This window comes from Megalops cyprinoides, chromosome 9, assembly GCF_013368585.1.
Source record: "Megalops cyprinoides isolate fMegCyp1 chromosome 9, fMegCyp1.pri, whole genome shotgun sequence".
Classification (NCBI taxonomy): domain Eukaryota; kingdom Metazoa; phylum Chordata; class Actinopteri; order Elopiformes; family Megalopidae; genus Megalops; species Megalops cyprinoides.
The window spans coordinates 21,278,268-21,297,236 of record NC_050591.1 but is presented as its reverse complement, the minus strand read 5'-3'; the positions used below and the strand labels follow the sequence as shown (position 1 = coordinate 21,297,236).

The window sequence follows — 18,969 nt, the reverse complement described above, 5'->3', positions numbered from 1 at the left end:
TTTGTGTCTGATAGTCCTCTGCCCCCATAAAAGCCAAATCAATATGTTTTTCTTATGACAATTCTGAACATTGATTTTGTTCAAAGAACAGGTTATTTACTGTGATTTTAAGTTGTATAAGATGTATATTTTCTTCCAGTTTTCTTATATGGGAAGTGAACTTCAGCTTTCTGTCTCAAAATGACACAAAATTGTTTTGCATTGCATTTTCAAAAAAAGGCACTGCTGCTCTTTTTTAACTCAGAGAGTTTATGTGTAGTTTGATTTTTTTTTTTTTTTAAACGCCTGATCAAAACTCACTCATTTCAAACACTGAGCACCTCCCCTGCTGAAGGAAAGACAGAAATACCTCAGATACTTTGTAATGAGAAAAGACAATTTGTTTAATAAATTCTAAACTGGAAAATGGATTGTTTCTGTTCAAGCTACTTCTGCCTGTGCCGTTGCACTTCAGAAGGTCAGTGAGAGGAAGAAAACAGACATGCAGGAGTAGTAAGCATCATCCCTCTCCTATTTCATTGAGGCACGATCAGACCCTGTGTGTCTCCAGTCCTGCAAAAAATGTTTTGGATAAGTAACACTATTTCATCTGCGTTTGGCAACAGTTGGGTAGCATGAATAGCAGCCGGGGTTAGAATGTTTACCCCCTGGCTGCCCATTAACCACATGGCCCTTAGCAGAATATTTTGGCAGCGTTGCAACTGGGACTGACAGGGTTAGTTTCCTCCTCCCTCCCCACCCCCACTCCTTTTACCCAGCGTATCTTCCCTGCTATCTTTATTGCTACCCTTGGGATGTGTTAAATATACCCCGCACTGGCCTCCATCTGATTAAAAACACATTTGTTGGCACTTTGGCGACAGCACGCAGCAAGAGCTGAAACTCAAACCTTGAGCCTGCGTTACCCTGGTCAGCATTCATCACCTCCCTCACAGGCTACTGCAGAACCCCACCTGATATATGGGCATGCACAAAGACACACATGCTCGCATGCACACGCCTGCATAGACACATGTGCTCACTTCATTTTACAAGCTTCATAACCATGTTTTCTGCAGTGATAAACAGCCCGTAGGCTCACACTGAGGGGGGTTGTCTCTCTCTCATTCTCTCTCATACACAAACACATACACATCAGCTCACACGCTCAGAACCAGTCCATTATTCGAAGCTTTAAATAATGAGAACTGGTTTCATAAGAGTATTTATATGGTGGCTTTGAAAGCCACTGTTTTGGAACATGTCAGCTTTAATCCTGTGTTGTAGACACACACACACACACACACATATCATGCTGTACACAGGCTTGCCAGCTTTCAAGCATTCACCAAGTGTCAAAGCCTGTTCTCATGGTCTCTAAGCCTGAGTGTCACAGTGAATGTGTGAGTTGGCAAGCCTTGACATTGTATTTTTAATGCTTTTGCGGAACAGGCTAGAGTGATGCTGAGGTATCAATGCACAGACATTCCCTTAGGTCACTTTGACCTAACCAAAATGGACCATTTTTTAAGAAAGTACATCTTCTCTGTGACCTCCTGTTGGTGTAATCAAGGTACAGGACAGAAGATATCTGTGGGCCTTTAATAATGTCTTTAGCTTTATTTCACCTGTACACTCAGGTTGTCCTTTTCATAAGACCAGCCTGGCCGTATTACAGAAAAAAAACAACTTTTATTAGTAGTATAAAGAGTGAATGATTTTATGATTAGCAATTTACCACTGCCCCAGTAGCATTGCCAGCAGTAGTTACAAAATGATCTCAAAGTCTTCTGTTGTGGAGTGCGGTGAACATTATTAACTGAAGTGAAAGCCATTATTATTTGTAGGTAATATATCACCTAATATGTAGAAAACCCTGTTGTACAGAAAGTTAAATGATGAAAATGTTACCTGACCCCTCTGAGCTGAGAAACTGTGAATTGTGACCCTTTAAAACTGCTCATGTCATTCTGCCAGCATAGGAAACGTTCTGTTAAAAAAACAGTACTTAAAAAGGGATTAAAGTAAGTCACATCAAATTTACTGCTTACAAATGGGATCATAGAGGCTGTGTGCGAAAACATTGCTGTTCATGCTGAGAGGGAGGAAGAGCAGAAGTACTTGGAGAAAGAGCCATGGAGAACATGTGGCTGTATGATTGCGCAACTACTGCCAAAACCTATTTTACATCCAGATAAACTAACTTCATACCATTAAATTCATCAGTAAACTACACAGGAGAGCAGAATGAAGAGAAAGCATGAGCAATGGGGGAGGGAGGTAGATATGATTGGGCAGAATGCCCCAAACGCCAGTGTGACCTTTACAGCTGAGGAGTCACAAATAGTCTTGGATGGACGCTGATGGGGTGTATTGCATTAACAAATGTGTCTACCAGTTCTTGAGGGAGGGAAGTCAAATGCTGTGGCATTTATCCCTAACCCCTCTTTGTTTTATTTCCTTATTTCACTCGTAAAACCCTTTGATGTTAACCAGCGTGTGGATCGACCTCTGTCTGACCCCAGGCTAGGGGTCCAGTGGAATCTCCTGGCGACTGGCCACCTTGTGTCTGGGATGTCCTGGCTAGGACAAGCTGCAGCATTTAACACGTCACAGCCATCTGGTGATGGCCGCTTGCTGGTTCTTCGGCACACACTGACCGCAGACACCCAGAGGGTATTGAGGCTCTGTACAAGATGTAGGCTACTTGAGTAGTCTCTGGGTTTGTGGGCGGCAGTGTGGATTTATGATGAAGGAACTGGGCTCGTAAAGCAAAGGTTGCAGGTTCAAAACCAAGGTGGAACACTGCTGCTGCACCCTTGAGAAAGGTACTTAACTGTAATTGATGGTGTGAATATCCCCCTGCATAAACAGGTAAGATGTAAAATGGCAGCTCTATTTGCTGCCCAGTGTAAGGATGTGTGCTGAGCAGAAATAGGCATGGGGATTCAAAGGAAAGGATGAATTTACTGTTTTCCTTTGAGTTCAAATCCTGGATCTCTGAAAGAGATCGGCAGATGACCAGTCATCAAGGGAAGGCAAACTAAATACAACTGAAAATGATTTGAAATAAATTAAGAAAAATATCTGTACTTGCACAGACAGAGGCAAAGCCTCAAATATCAAAATGATATTTAAATACTAACAATAATTATAATAATCTTTGATGAAGAATCTGTTTTAAGAGATCCAATTGAAAGAAACCTAAATACAATGACATCATATGATGACCAGTATTATTCTTACAAGTTCAGTAATTAAATCCATAATACTTTACATCCATTAAGCACAGATAATTGGTTTTGTGAGGAACAAATTAACTTAGAGATAAACTACGGGGAAAACAAATCCTTGCCATGACAACAATGGTTACCGCAGAAGTGTGAATGATAACACACTCATGATTACAAACATAACATTCCAAAGTTACCACATTTTATATCTTCATGTTTTGGCCCAAATAAGAATTTGTTGGCATTTTTAATCTTTGGCCCCTCAATAAAATACTCTCAATAAAACCATTCTCTCAAAACCATGAAAACAATCCTACTCATAATTATACAAAATGACGACCCCTTGTGGCCATGGTATGTATTGCCGTTTTTTCCACTGTTAAAGTTAGTAGTAAAGTATTTACTACTAACATTTTACACATTATTCCTATTACTTATAACAGTACTCAGTAATAAATACATTTTACTGGTTCTGGGCTGATGGCATCAATGTATATGCAGGGCTGTCTGAATGGCAAAAAACAGCTATGTAAGCAATATGAAGAGCATTAGAAATTTCATTTTTGAAAAAATGTTATTTAAAAAAATTGTGAGCATTTGATATTATCACACATGAAAATTTTATGATACACAACAAAAATACCCAATAAATACAAGATTCAAGAACTGTAGAATGGTTAGAACAATGATATAAAATCAGTTGTAGCCTCAAAGACCTTTTGGCTTATGTACTTGAATGTTACTCATATTTGCAAATATTGCAAGATAAATAGTTCCTGACACATAGCGAGTTTTAAAATTTACAATGATCTAAATTTGATTTGTGAGTAAAATTAGTAAAATCCTACAATATACTTAAACTGTTTTTTATAGACTTTAATACAAGTTACATTTTAGCCAGCATACAACTGAATTGTAAAAAAATTCATATGTGATGAATAAACTATCTTGACTGGTAGGTAGTGCTGAAAAATACATACATGTGCGTGTTAACTAGTTAGTTGGCTAACTAGATGAGAAACTATCCAGCGCTGGTTGTTTTATTTAACCACATTTTAAGACTGGATATTTGGCTTGTTAGACAGAAGTCCTTTTTGGATGTCATGAACGTGAGAGAACGTTTTATCATTTTCCCCAAAATGTCCTTTCAGTTATTCGGTCTGCTTTTTACTTTTTTATACCCCAGGGCTTTTTACCTTCCAGGCCAAAGTGGCTGTAGGTTTTAGCGTGAGCAGTCAACACAGGTGCCTCAAGTCACAGTCTATTAACATGAAGGTAATATTAACAAGCCCATTTAATTAGGGGTGGGGTTAGCATTAGGAATTGCCTGAATGAAATGATGACAGTTATACACACTGTGAAAAAACACAATATAATGTGGTTTGAGGCCTATGAGAAGACCTTCAGCCACACATTGCAGCTCCACAACGCAGCCACATCCTATTCCAGGAACACACCAAAGATTGAATCTGCATGGGATGTGAGCCGTAGTCAGGAATCAATTATTGTATTGAGGAACCTGAAGCAGGCTAACATTAGCAATTAACCCACTAGTATGTGGGTACTACCCAAAACACTTCCATCAAGCAGATTGACACGATGTAGTTTATGGAATACCTTGCTTTCTGAACAACTATTTGTGTTACCAATGTCTGGTAAAAGAAAAGACTCACTGAGGTAATGCGAAGAAAAAATCCCAATCATTTTGTGAAAAGAAAAAAAAAGAAACAAACTAACTAAGGGCAAGGTGCGTGGAGGGTCTTCTTACTCAAAGCACAATTTGGTACAGTAAACTAACAGACATTACTGTTGGAATCATGAACCACACATTTTAACATATTTCAGACATATGCATGTAAATAAACATGCAGTGCCTCAGGGCCCACACATTTCCCTCCATTATGTGTGCATGGCAGAGGAGAAAATCGTTGTATTCTTTACAGCCCAGGTGCATACTGGAAATTAATTATCCCCATCTGGAAATCATTTCATTACATAAACACTGTTACACTGTATATTTTTATGATTTATTTAAGGACTACATAAAATTATGTCAGATTATTGCATAAGTTTGAGTTTGAGGTTGAAGCTGCTTTTTAGACTGTGTGAAGGAGCATTTCCCTCTGGTTACATGATGGCACTGCAGGGAAAAGATTCTAGATTCTAATCCTTTTGGCTATTGACAAATGTGAGGGTCAGAGCACAGCATTTGCAGCTACCATTTAAGATATCTAGCAGGAAAAAGTCCCTAAAATAAAACAACATGCAAACTTGGCAATGATAATTCAGATACATATGAATACACACAAAATATCTCCAGAATGCAATGCATGTGTATACATGTGTCTGACTCTGATTCAGAATGAAATTTGTTAACAGTCAAGCAAAGCAATTAGTGTGCAACCTTTTAAAAATGCTGTTCAATAAATGTGATGATTAAGACAAAAGTAATTGCAAATGATATGAAAATAGTTCATCTTTTACTTGGCATTTGGAGAGTATGTTCGGTGCAGCAATCAGGCGAGAGACTCTTCAAATGCTGTTTTGATTTGTGTCGAGAATGTGGAATTGCTAATAGATTGCTACTGATTATGGCAGGAAATTCTCTTTACTTGTATAATGATTTGATCTTTCATTAGTGAGAGCAACTCACCGCTGCGTCCACTCAGGTTCTATCAATTCCTGGCTTTTTGGCCACAGGCACCTTTCACCAGGAGCTTGCGGTCAGGTTGGGGCTGTCACAGCTCTCTTGGAGTATTGCAATGCTGCATCATTCATAATGCTGCCCATAAATTTAACATTCCTGTACAGCAAGACAATATTAGTGGGATGACTTATTGCCATGGAACTACCTGTATAGCCTCTGAATGAGGCTGCCACCTACAACCTGTGGCACCTGTGAAACCTTACAGATGAAACAGATCAAATAATATATTGGGTTATTCAAGTTATAAATTTATAAGAATATGTACAAAAAAGGTCACATGTCTGCTCTTCCTATTTAACTCCCTAAGGAGCAGACACAATGATAACTTATCCATTCACACAACCTGTGACATTAAAATCTCTGTCTCAGTCTCAGAACCTATATACAGACAGAAAAATAGATCAACAGACAGAAATAGATAGATCGATAGATAGATAAATAGATAGATAGATAGATAGATAGATACATTTAATGTGAAAAACAATGGTGAAGCAAAACATATAGGCAGACTTTATGGCACGATTGTGTAGTCAATTTTGTGTTTACTTTACTGACGATGTACTGAACACATTGAAAGAGACAAGCTTCTTGTACATGGCAGAATAAACGGAAAAGTTTCACATGGAAGAATGAGTTGTTCAGTGGAAAATGAGGTAAGCTCATATGGCCGCAATTTGCAGCATTCTAGCTGTAGGGGTTAACACAGCCAATTTTAAAATAGTTTGATCATTTCAAGCATTCAGCTGAATACTTTGATGCCTGCATAGTTCATCTGCCATGCAAAGAACTGGCAGGGAATGCCTTAGTAATGGCAAGCTTTGTCATTGGTCCCAGGCCTTTGTCTTTGGTCCCAGGCCTTTGTCTTTGGTCCCAGGCCTTCAGAACCTTTTTTGATGCATTCATGTTTGACAGTTTGCTTTCTCAGTGTCCCTGGTTGTGGTTGGGTTTACCAATGGGCAAAATTGTCATCTTATTTTGATAAACTTCAAACAGGAAAAAAACACTCACCCCATGGTGAAATAAATTAAAATGAAAGAAAATAGCTTTTATTGGCTCACCTGCATTTTGTTTTAAAAAATCTGTGTAAACTCACCTACTTTCACTTGAATAAACTCATACATACTTACCAATATAAACTTCCCTGTATTTGCCTGCGTAGACTCATCTGTACTTGCATGTACATTATTCACCCGTATTCATCTCTATATGTGTGCATACACTTGTATAAGTTCATCAGCACTCACCTGTATAAATTCTCCAGTATTCTCCTGTATAAACATATAATCATGTGTATAAACTCAGGTGCACTCATACATACTTTACTATATGCCTCTGTACTCATCTCTGCTCACCTGTAATAACTTATGAGCAGTCAACTGTACGAACTTTACCATACTCACTAGTATACACTCACCTGTACTCAACTATATATACTTGCCTCCACAGTATGCACCTGTATTCCATGCTTTCACTAGATAGAGTGTCTGGGATTGTCAGTGTGTTTTAATTTACTGGATACCTTTTCATTTCTAGCCCAGGATACCAGCAACATTCCACCCAGACTCCACTCATCCACTTCCTGTTTTGTAGAATTCATAGTTATAAATTAGAAATGTGTTTCCAGCAATCAGTTACCATCCATTTAACAGAAAGCAACACGACACACCACTACTGCATTACAATTTGAGGTTGAGATTATTTGATATTTGACAGGATTGGGTAATTCATTCAGTTAAGCAGAGGGATGGGTTGTGTGTTCGCTGTAATGATGTCCAGATGACGGATATCCATGAGACAATGTGCATGGATTGTTCTGGACAACAGAATCATTGCTAGTAATGTGGTTACAGCAGAGGGGGGAGACCTTAGCAGTGATGCAGCAGAGCTATTCCTAGAGACAGTGAGTCATTTAGTTACTTAATGTATCCAGCTGTATTTCAGGGAAATAAGGCAGCATTTTACTGGCATAAGAGCCGTATAAGATTTCAATACAAGATTCACAATTGTGGCTGGGAGGTGATTCTTCACAAAGTTCCACATAAACTTGCACTTGCTTTTGACCCACTTTTCAGCTTTCAGACTAATGTTTTCGGTAATAGTAGTTATCAGAATGTCACCAGCATGGCTCGCTGTCACTCCGAACATGTAGCCCCGTGAAATCAAAAGCCATCGGTCCTTCAGTGACCATGGCAACCGCATCACTCAAAGCACCTGATGTTGAGATGTGTCTTGAAAATGCCTGACCCCCGATGTGCCCGTAGCCACTCATTCAGCAGTACTCAGCAGCTCCCTCAATTACCATGGGAAAGAGCCGCAGGTGGATCAAACAGAGTTCACCGGGGAAAAAACCTCTTCAGGGCTGTTGCAGAGCACTTACTGAAAACCAAATTTGTGACCATGATTTCATGATTCATATTCATGTTGTTGCTTAATATGCTTCCAAAATGATGTATGTTTAATGGTAAAAAAGAAGTAATAGATTGACCGGTATTTCTTAAATTTCTTAAACCACATAGTGTCCATTGGACAAATTATTTTGATATCATCTTGATGCTTTTTTCCCGAACATTAAGGTTTGGATCTGGTACCTCAAACAGAATAATAATAATACTAATGCAACTCCTTACTACATATACAAACATCATGAGTCAACAGACCATTTTCTCTGTCTCAAATCCTTGTAAAGCTGGAGTAAACTCAATGGTATAACACATCTGGAGATTGCAGCTCTTAGTTGCCAGCACAAACTCGAACAGATGGTTCAATAATTCTCAGAATATGTAAATAAAGTTTTTTAATTAAAGTGTTAAATACAATTTACCTGAAATATATTTCCTCAAGAGGTGTACTGTCATACGACCTTCACAAATGAGTGAACAGAGTATTACTAGCAGGTGCAAACAAGCATTACAGGATATTTATGTGTACTGGAACAACATATTACATCATGGAACCAGGACAGTCATTTAAATCATAATGCTCTACCGCTCTGGGAGCATTAAATGTAAACACACACATATATATACACATACTGTACATGCATGCACACACATTCTTCATGTCATCATTTTAGTTCTGTGCTGCTGGTACATCCTCCACATTATCTCATGATTGTCTTGTTCCCTGTGAAAAGAGAACAAGACAGTACATACTGTAGCATAAAACCTGTTAGACTGAAGATATAATTCATGGCAGAGCTTTTGAGAGGCAGTATTCAATATTCATTTCTAAATCTCCTGATCAACTGGCTGTGAGTTTGAATTCCTGTCAATTTCATACAGAATGGTACTCAACCTGCAAAGACACAGTTGTAAAAGAGTGTCACAACTGATAGAGACACACTCACCTAAGAAAAGACATAGTAGACAACCACCGCACACCCCACGATCCAGCCCAACAAGAGCAGAGCGGGGACCAGGAGGCGGGAGGTGTCCAACTGACCTGCAGCTGCAGACAACACCAAAGCCTCTGAGCACACACCCATCAGAGCACAGGTACACCTGAACATACACCTAAGCACAAATACACCTGAGGAAATACATACCTGAGCACGAACACAATGCACACACACCCATACGCACACACACACACACACACACACACACACGCAAGCACACACACACGCGTACACACACACACACATGCGTGCACACACACACACACACACACATACACACACACACACATGCACACACACACACACACACACATGCATGCGCACACACACACACACACACACACACATTAAGGTAAACAGTCACAAATTTTGCACATGCATTCACACAAAATTTGCACATGCATTCACACAAAAATACAATAATGCACACAAACACTTACATACAAACACACACTTTGATACATGCACAAGGATACATGCATGCATATGTAATCGACTAACACATCGATATGTACAGACACATGCTCACGCACATCTGTACAGATAAACCTATGCACAGATGCGCACAAATACATACACAGACACAGAAAGTATGTGTTGATTCTCATTCAGAAAGTTTAGTGAAAGATGGTGATTCATTCTTAATGATTGAAGAGACTGACTCTAACTCCATCCAAGGTCAAGTGTAAGCTGTGACTCAGAGCCAATTTTAAAATCAGTTTTAAAATTGATTCCTTGCTCTTTCTGTTCTACCAAGCTTACAGCCTTGATTTTAGGGGATTACCAACTTAACAGAGAGGACTAAAATGCAGGATATATTTCTGGCAGTGGCCTTGGATGCAGTAGTTAGACAGCCATTGATCTAGCCCTGAGACATCACAACAAAGCCATCAAAGAGTCTCATAGAACACCCTTTCAGATGTATGGCTTCTCAAGCCGAAACAGCTGAGAGCACTGGTTCAGTAAGAACACAGTCACCTGCAGCACTCTAGCAGGGTATACGCTGAATCAAGAGAGAAAGCAAAGCACTGAACCAGAAATGCACCTCGCCGAGTGACCAACAGGTATCACACAGCCTCAATGCCTCACTGTGGGGCCGAGGAACTGGGGGTATGGGTCCTACCTTTCTGTCCCATTACTCCTCTTCTCTCTGCGCAATCTTTAGGCACAGGACGCGCAGTGGTCCGGAGCTCTTCCTGGGACGACTGTAAATAGGGGTTTGCTAGAATGTGCCCTGTGCTCTGTTCTCCTAAATTGGATCCTCACACCTCTGGGGGGGGGGGGGGGGGGGTGTAGTGTGTGCACTCACACACGCACACACACAGACCTGCCCCATCAGTGTATGGAGATGGGTGAGGCCAGCTGTAAAAGTCCTGCCCAGGAGAGGGGGCAGAACGCCAATGCTCCCCCAGAGCCAGTACCCCAACAGGCAGCTGTTCGCTGGAGTTCACTGATCAAAGCATGTGGAACCAGGGTCTGCTTAAAAGATAACCTTTTTGTTTGGCAGTGGGCTGGCATGGTTCGTGGTCCAGACAACCATTTCCATTACAACAGACATGAGCACTGCCCCTTTTAGTCTGGCATCTCTGACGGTGACTGGCTATTTAGCCTGTCACCAGGAGGCAATGTAAATGTTTGTGGTTTTGGAACTTGGACATTCAAGAGGAGTAAAGTTCTCCACACCACTCCCAGCTATGGATGACTCAACCCAGGGAGACTGGTCCACATGTCCCTGGGCAGTAGCAGACTCATTGAGACTGATTCCTCCCAGCCCTTTCCATCGAAATTTGTAAACAACAATGACTTCACCTCTTGACTCCAGACAATGTTGCTGTGCAGTGTCATAGTATTGTTGAGACGATGTGATTGTCTCAGTGTTGATAATACAGTATCACTGTAAGCTTAGATGAGGTAGTGTCACTGTCATACCGTCGAGGAAGCACTGTCATTGTCACAGTGCTGCTGGAGGGATTTCAGCACTAAACTCATGACCTTCCATCATCTGAGCTCTCCTGCTGTGACATGTCACTCTATCATTCCTGTGTCCAAGAGATAGACAGACAGACAGACAGACAGCACATCCATCCTGACCCTGCTAATTATATACTTCACAGAAGTGATAGAAATAGTCTGGGACTCAGGGGGCAATAGAGGGAGGTGGTGCATGGATAGCAGTGGGGATTTGGGAGGCAGTAGGAATATTTGACGGGGTGAATGTAGGGGTCAGAGCGGCACAGTACTGGCACTCACAATTCATTTCTAGAACCATCTGTTTCTTCAAATGACCCTCATCATATTTGTAATGATGAGTGTAGTCAGCACCATTATACTATTTCTTATGTGTGCCATGTGAGATAAATGGAAATATAATAATTATTATACCATAACAACATGTCTGTTCAAATGACTCCCCTCACAACAGCCCATGTCAGGGGGTCTCATAATGGCTTTAACCAGAGTGGAGATGTGTCTATTTGCTGCTGTGGATTTTAATACATGGATGTCTCTGAGTGAGCAAGGGAGCTGATTTGGGTTAGAGTCTCCGTGTTTCTGTATGTGTGTGCATGTGTGTGTGTGTGTGTGTGTGCTTGTGTGTTTCTCAGTGTGTAAGGCTATATGTGTATCCTAATGAGACAGGGCCCAGCTGGAAGGGTCTCTGGGCTTGTCCCTCAAGTTCTCCCAGGAGTGGGCCCTCCAGCTGAGTCTCTGTCCCCTCTCACCCTCTCCTAGCCCCATGGGCCTGTGGATTTGCACCACTAGCCACCGCCAACCCACTCTGCTCTGACAGCAAGTCCCAGGGACTCTTGGGATATTAGCAGAATCCTCTAGTGGTAGAATAGTGTAGAGAAATCAATGGTAAAACAGAACATCTATGCATCACTGGTACACACCCCCATCACATCCTTACATATTTCCATTCTGTTCAGACCATTTCTCCTGTTCATATATGGACACAAAGAAATACAATATACTTACGGTGTTACTCCACCCTCACTGTTTTACCGTAAATATCTGATAATCGCACTCAGATTCTACTGAGCACACGGATAATTTCAAGGGGGTTAGTAGTGTTTTAACTCCATGCCAAACTGACGGATCCGGGGGAGGGGAGAGTTGTTATGAACATTAGATGTGAGCTCATGTGCTCAGAGCCCCAGAAAAACAGACAGATTAACTCTGGTGTCACGGCAATTGTTCAATTTCAGGCAATTATTCTCCATCTCCCTGAGGGCCATGAGCACGGCAGTGAGCAGTGCTTCACCTCGCTCAGGCTTTGTGTTGGCAGTGTCCTCTCATATCACTGTTCCCTACTATCCCCACAGTATCACATGCTAGTTTACTTACTGACCACAATAACATACACACACACACACACACACACACACACACACATATAACCTCACAGGGCACTGCTGCACCCTTGGTCCTCAGCTGTGCACCTTGGCATTAGAGCACCTATAACTATAGTCATTTAGTCATAGTCATTGTTGCATTTGCTTTTTTATGGTACTTACTTCACCTCACTTCAAGTCAACATTCAAAGCATCTGTGACATTTATTTTCCTATCCCTCTCATCCAGCTGCTGGAAAACACCATTCAGGCTGCAGCTCTGAGACTCTTTAAACGGCCAATTTGCTAAGGGAAAGCACTGGAGAGAGGGGTCTGCCGCAATCTACTACAGACGGCCAGCGCTCGTAATTGAGAAGATGCTTCAGGGCATTGAACTCCAGAGTCTTCAAGATTAATTACCTGGAGATACAATAACAAAGTGGTTTGGTGCCTTTCCTTTGTGTGGAGGGCCCAGCCATTAACTCTGCCCCACCAGTATTTCCCCAATTACTGCACTTATTTTTATCCCCCTGCTGGCACGTCTCCATAGTGGCCAAGGTTGTTTTTTTTCTGCAAGAAGACTGAGCCTTACTTAAGAAAGTCTCACAGTTTTTCTTTGGGAAACACTGAACCCCTCTCTCACATCTCTCTGACCCTCCTCCTCTTTCCTTCAGGAGATGGGCATCCATGCCTGGTTGTGGCTGTGGGCACTGTGTGTGTTTCACAGGGCGGTTTGTGGACAGGCAGAGTCTTCCTGCAGGCTGCTCGAGACATTGCTGTCACAGATCATTTATAAGCCCGGAGATGTGGTAATTGGTGGACTGTTCCCTGTCCATTTACAGGCTCCTGAACCTGATCTGTCCTTCACACAACGAGCAGCACCATCACAGTGTCAAGAGTGAGTGTCTTTCTTCGTTTGAATATCTTTCTGTATCTGTGAACGCCTATCTCTGTGTGTGATTATCCTGTACCTATCTGAGAATACCTATCTGTCTGAATATCAGCCAGCATTTACTGATATTTGTCTGTGAATTCCCATCTCTGTTTCTAAATATCTGCTTACATTTACTTGTGTCTATCAGTGAATACCTATCTGTTTGTCTGAATATCTACCTGCATTTATCTGTGAACAACTATCTCTATATATCTATGTATGGCTACCTGTATTTGCCTGTGAATGAAATTTCACAGAATATTAGTTTGCTCATATATTTCTGCAAATATGTGTCTGTATGTATGTGTAAATATCTGCCTGTATCTAAAGCTGAATATCTATCTCAGTCTAGGATTCACTACATCATTGTATGGACACCTAGCTGTATCCCTCTGTGTCTCTGTAACTGTCACTCTCTGAAACTCTCCATCTCTTTTCAGTTTTGACTTGCGCTCGTACCGTTGGCTCCAAACCATGATCTTTGCCGTGGAGGAGATCAACAGGAGCCCCCAGCTGTTGCCCAACCTCACCCTGGGGTACGCGCTTGCCGACACCTGCCTCGCGGAAGGAACCACGCTGGGCGCGGCGCTGGCACTGGTGACCGGGAGAGACAGCTCTGTGTTGGGCTCCGGGTGCGGCCGCACTCCCGAGGTGCCTGTCATTGTTGGCGACGCCCGCTCCTCAGCATCCATCGTGATCGCGCGCACACTGGGCGTCTTCAGCATCCCTATGGTGTGGACTTCAGTCACAGACGATCACTGAGCGTTAGAGCAAATCATTATAAGTGCTGATCTCTCAATCCCTTCTAATACCAATACGTGCTTAGAGACACTGGTAGAGACACAACCGAATATTTCCAATCATACCATTGCTGTGTGTACTTTATGGCTTTAAGCAAATTGCATTTGCTTTCAGGTTTATTTTGCCCTTCGTACAGGAGAAAGCTGCACCTGTTAGAAGCATCTTTTGACTGAGTGGCTTGTGTAATCTGTTTGCTCCCCAGGTGAGTTACTTTGCCTCGTGTGCATGTCTCGGAGACCACAGGAAGTACCCCACCTTCTTCCGTACTGTGCCCAGCGACATCTTCCAGGCCCGTGCCATGGCGCGTATGCTACGGCACTTTGGCTGGACATGGGTGGGTGTGGTGGCAGGGGACGATGACTACGGCAAGTCTGGGATCCAGCAGCTCCTGGAGGAGCTGCAGAGCTCCGAGGTGTGCGTGGCCTATTCCGAGATCATCCCCAAGGTGCATTCCAAGAGCAGGATTTCGCGCATCGTTGAGACCATCAGACTCTCCACGGCCAAGGTCATTGTCACGTTCGCCATCGCTCCAGACATGAGCGTCCTGCTGAGGGAGGTGGTGAGGCAGAACATCACTGACAAGCAGTGGGTTGCTACGGAGGCTTGGATCACCTCCAGCATTTTGTCTGTCCCACAGAACCTAGCGTCCCTCCGGGGGACCATTGGCTTTGCTCTGCGCAAGGCCAACATAAACGGCCTCAGGTCCTTCCTCACCAGACTTCGGCTCGAGGCAGCTCCCTCTGATCCCTTCCTGGGAGACTTCTGGGAGACCATGTTTGGTTGCTCTCTGGGGCATGACCTCCTCTCCTCTCCATTGCCCAGGCCCCGTTGCACAGGAAAAGAGAACCTGAATGATGTTGAGAGTGTTTACTCAGATGTCTCACAGCTGAGGGCTACCTACAACGTGTACAAGGCAGTATATGCCATTGCGCATACTATCCACAATATGCAATCCTGCCGGATGGGTGAAGGTCCCTTTGAAAGAGGGGCATGTCCAGATGTCAAAAACCTCCAACCATGGCAGGTAAGAGCAGACTAAGTTAATGTTAGTATTTTACAACTTAATTATATTGTTACAGTATCAAATATTCATTACAATTTTTCCAGTATTTGCTCTGGTTTCCAGAATTTGGAAAGCATTTTAAAGATACAAGCACAGATTAAATATTGAGTATTGACTAAGTATTGAAGAAAAATATTTTAGTGTATACTATAAATTTAGTAAATAAATAAATAAAGTTTGAATTATTGAACATTTGCAATATTGTTTCCAATATTAAGTATTAACTTCAGATGTTACAGTATTAAACATTCACCATATGATCTGCAATCCTTAGTTTTCCTTTTAAAATTGGAGCATAAACATTCTGGCCCAAATTCTGAAGCGCTCAGCACTTACTTTGTTTCTGCTTTGTAATTATGTTTGTTATTTACTTGCTCTGGAAGATTGTTCACTACCTCAGCCAAGTAAATTTCACCACACCTGTGGGGGAGGCCTCACAGTTTGATGAGAACGGTGATCCGGCGGCCTCTTATGACATTATCAACTGGAATGTGGGGGCAAAGGGGACAGTGGAATTTGTCAAAGTGGGACAGTTCGACTCTGCAGATGGATCTGACAGTGAATTTGACATCGATGTGAAGACCATTGTCTGGGGTGGTGGCCATGACACGGTAAGGCCCTGCGAGGAAACAGACTGAACAGAGAATTTAGTCCAGAGCTGCCTATATAATTTTCAGACAGGAATACCCATCAGTCACACATCCTAAATCTGGGTTATTTATACTCAGATTCTTAACATTTTTATCCCCCTGAAAAGCCCACAGAGCTATGCTGCAGAGCAGAACCTAAAGCCCACTGACTGACAGTGCCCATAAAGACGCCATTGTTTGAGGACAAGTCTGAGTGACGGGCTGGCGCTGCTCTTGGTGGTTTAAAGGCCAGCTCGTTCATTACACTGTTGGGTCTCTGAGTGGAAGTTATCAGCGCCGCTGCGTGACGTTAACATTCCCACTGGGAGGGAGCATTCTGGGAAAGTTCGGTATTGCATTGTGTGAAAACAGAGGAATGACTGAATAAATCACACACTTCTGTCCAGACTGGCTATATGATCCCCCCGCTGGCTGCCAGCACAAGTTATTAGCACGAGCCCGGCCAGAAATAACAACTGTGACAGCGCAGAGCAGTTCCCTGTCGAATGCACACAGGCACTAGCGACAATGTGGTTATAACACAGAGTACAGAGATAAAATGCTGCTCAAGATTGTTGATATATTGTTTCTCTGTTACTGAGAGGAAGTGCTGCATTCCCAAGATATTAATTAATTGTTTTTACAAGGTATCGTTAAGAGACGGTAATTATGTTGCTAAGATCTGATGCTGAACATGTGGGATGATTTCATGGGGGAATTCTCACAGTTTCAGTTGAGTTTCAGCTTGAGATGCAGCATTGAGCGTGAGATCAGTTTGAAACTGAATGTTTGACATGCTGAGATATAATTATGAGGAGATGTCAAGTGTGGCAGATGTTTCTGAGAAGTGAAGCTGAGCGTGTGATATGTTTATGAGAGATGATATTGAATGGGATTTTACTGAGAGACGAACCTGTGTGTGCAAGATGTTGCTGAGAGATGGCGTTCAGTACATGAGACGTTGCTGAGAGATGATATTGAGTATGAGATGTTGTTGAGAGATGATATTGAATGTGTGATATGTCGCAGAGAGATAATATTGAGTGTGTGAGATGAAGTGCTAAGGTTTCATGCATTGTGTTGCATGCCCTGCAGGTGCCTGTATCTGTCTGCAGCACACCCTGCCCCCCGGGCACATGGAAGGCCGTGCAGAAAGGGAAGCCCATCTGCTGTTTTGACTGCCTGCCCTGTGCTGATGGGGAGATCAGCAATACCACTGGTACTATCATCCGTTCTTTCTTATCAATGCTTATCAGCCACCCTGGGTTAGTTGCAGCTTATTCAACACCTGCATAAAGGAAAAAAAAAATATGCTGAGAGGCATTACAGACACAACACAATAAATAAGTATGGCTAGTATTTTTACTGAACTAGAACAACATACAAACTGATTTATTTATTGGCTGCACAGAATTCTGTGAGGCGTCTGAGGCATAAATGTACAAACCCATTACTAGATCAAAGGCGAAATACCAAGGTGGTCATTTTCCACTCAGCAAGACGTGGTGCAAACACATGTGTTCCAACAAGGCATATAGTGGTCCAGACAATCCCAGAGGTGCTTTTTTGGGTTCTTAATGAGTGAATAGGGTGTCCAGTCTATCTTGCATGTCTTGTTTCGCTCCAGGGAAGTCAAGTCAGAACTGACTGATTCCTCAACGAGCATAACTTTCTGCTAATTTAAATATAATAAATACATTCCATTGGAATGTTGACCCCCAAGTCATGCCAAGGCATAATCTATCACCCCATCCTGGTTATTTGTATACTTACTGTATGAGTTCTGTATACTTAAATCCAGCTATCTTAATTATGTGGGTGTTGAACTGCTGTACTGGCAGAAATACTATCCAGGTGTCTCTTCAGCACCCGAGGAAACAAAAAAGATGTCATGTTCATGGCAGCTAAATTCCTCTTTGTATACTGTTCATGTGTGAACTGCAGTGTGAACTGTGTTGAGGTAAAGGCCTTATTAATTTGCTTTTTTACATGTTTTTTTAAGGGTCAACAGAGTGTCAGAGATGTCCAGACCGGTTCTGGTCCAATGCCGCACGGACGATGTGCATCCCAAAAGCAGTGGAGTTCCTGTCCTTCCAAGACACCATGGGGATCATCCTATCCGTGCTCTCGGTCTCTGGGGCGGGACTTACAGCCACTGTCATCGGCACCTTTTTCTGCCATCGAGACACACCCATCGTCAGGGCCAACAATGCCGAGCTGAGCTTCCTCCTGCTGCTGTCCCTCTCGCTCTGCTTTCTGTGCGCGCTGGCCTTCATCGGTCGCCCCGCCCCCTGGTCCTGCATGCTGCGCCACACCCTTTTCGGGATCAGCTTCGTCTTCTGCATCTCCTGCGTCCTGAGCAGGACTGTGGTGGTTCTGGTGGCTTTCCGCGCCACGCTTCCCGGCAGCAATGTCATGCGGTACTTCGGCCCGCTCCAGCAGAGATTGGGTATCTCCCTCTGCACCTTGGTCCAGGTTCTCATTTGCGTGCTGTGGCTGGTTCTGGCACCGCCGACCCCATCTGAGACACAGGGGCGGAGTGCCAGCATCGTCCTCGAGTGCGGCGTGGGCTCAGTGGCCGGCTTCGCGTGCGTCCTGGGCTACATCGGCCTGCTGGCAGCTGTCTGCTTCCTGCTGGCCTTTTTAGCTCGGAAGCTCCCTGACAACTTCAACGAGGCCAAATTTATCACCTTCAGCATGCTCATCTTCTGTGCCGTATGGATCGCCTTTGTCCCTGCCTATGTCAGCTCCCCGGGGAAATACACCGTCGCTGTGGAGGTATTTGCCATCCTGGCCTCCAGTTACGGGCTTCTTCTTTGCATCTTTGCTCCTAAGTGTTACATCATCCTTTTGAGACCAGACAAGAACACAAAGAAGAACATGATGGCCAAATAA

At 42.9% G+C, this 18,969-nt stretch overlaps 2 protein-coding genes across 2 annotated transcripts; one reads left to right on the top strand and one right to left on the bottom strand.

Annotated features, from left to right (window-relative positions):
* Positions 1 to 8,759: 8,759 nt before the first annotated feature.
* On the bottom strand, positions 8,760 to 10,526 carry LOC118782608 (sarcoplasmic/endoplasmic reticulum calcium ATPase regulator DWORF-like). Its single transcript, XM_036535985.1, has 3 exons — positions 10,440 to 10,526; positions 9,266 to 9,366; positions 8,760 to 9,042 (listed from the first exon to the last, which is right to left on the bottom strand). Exons 1-2 carry the CDS (start codon positions 10,450 to 10,452, stop codon positions 9,266 to 9,268), a joined length of 114 nt encoding a protein of 37 aa, XP_036391878.1. The 5' UTR covers positions 10,453 to 10,526; the 3' UTR covers positions 8,760 to 9,042.
* A 2,879-nt stretch (positions 10,527 to 13,405) lies between these two features.
* LOC118783055 (extracellular calcium-sensing receptor-like) lies at positions 13,406 to 18,969 on the top strand. The gene is made up of 6 exons (XM_036536726.1): positions 13,406 to 13,545; positions 14,022 to 14,313; positions 14,585 to 15,406; positions 15,829 to 16,056; positions 17,170 to 17,293; positions 18,077 to 18,969. The coding sequence occupies exons 2-6, from the start codon at positions 14,056 to 14,058 to the stop codon at positions 18,967 to 18,969; spliced, it is 2,325 nt and encodes a 774-aa protein (XP_036392619.1). The 5' UTR covers positions 13,406 to 13,545; positions 14,022 to 14,055.

Bases quoted from the DNA above. Each gene is read 5' to 3' on its own strand.
- LOC118783055 (XM_036536726.1), top strand. From the start codon at position 14,056: ATGATCTTTGCCGTGGAGGAGATCAACAGGAGCCCCCAGCTGTTGCCC. The intron at 14,314-14,584 runs GTGTGGACTTCA...TTTGCTCCCCAG, and splicing joins GCGTCTTCAGCATCCCTATG to GTGAGTTACTTTGCCTCGTG. The intron at 16,057-17,169 runs GTAAGGCCCTGC...CATGCCCTGCAG, and splicing joins GGGGTGGTGGCCATGACACG to GTGCCTGTATCTGTCTGCAG.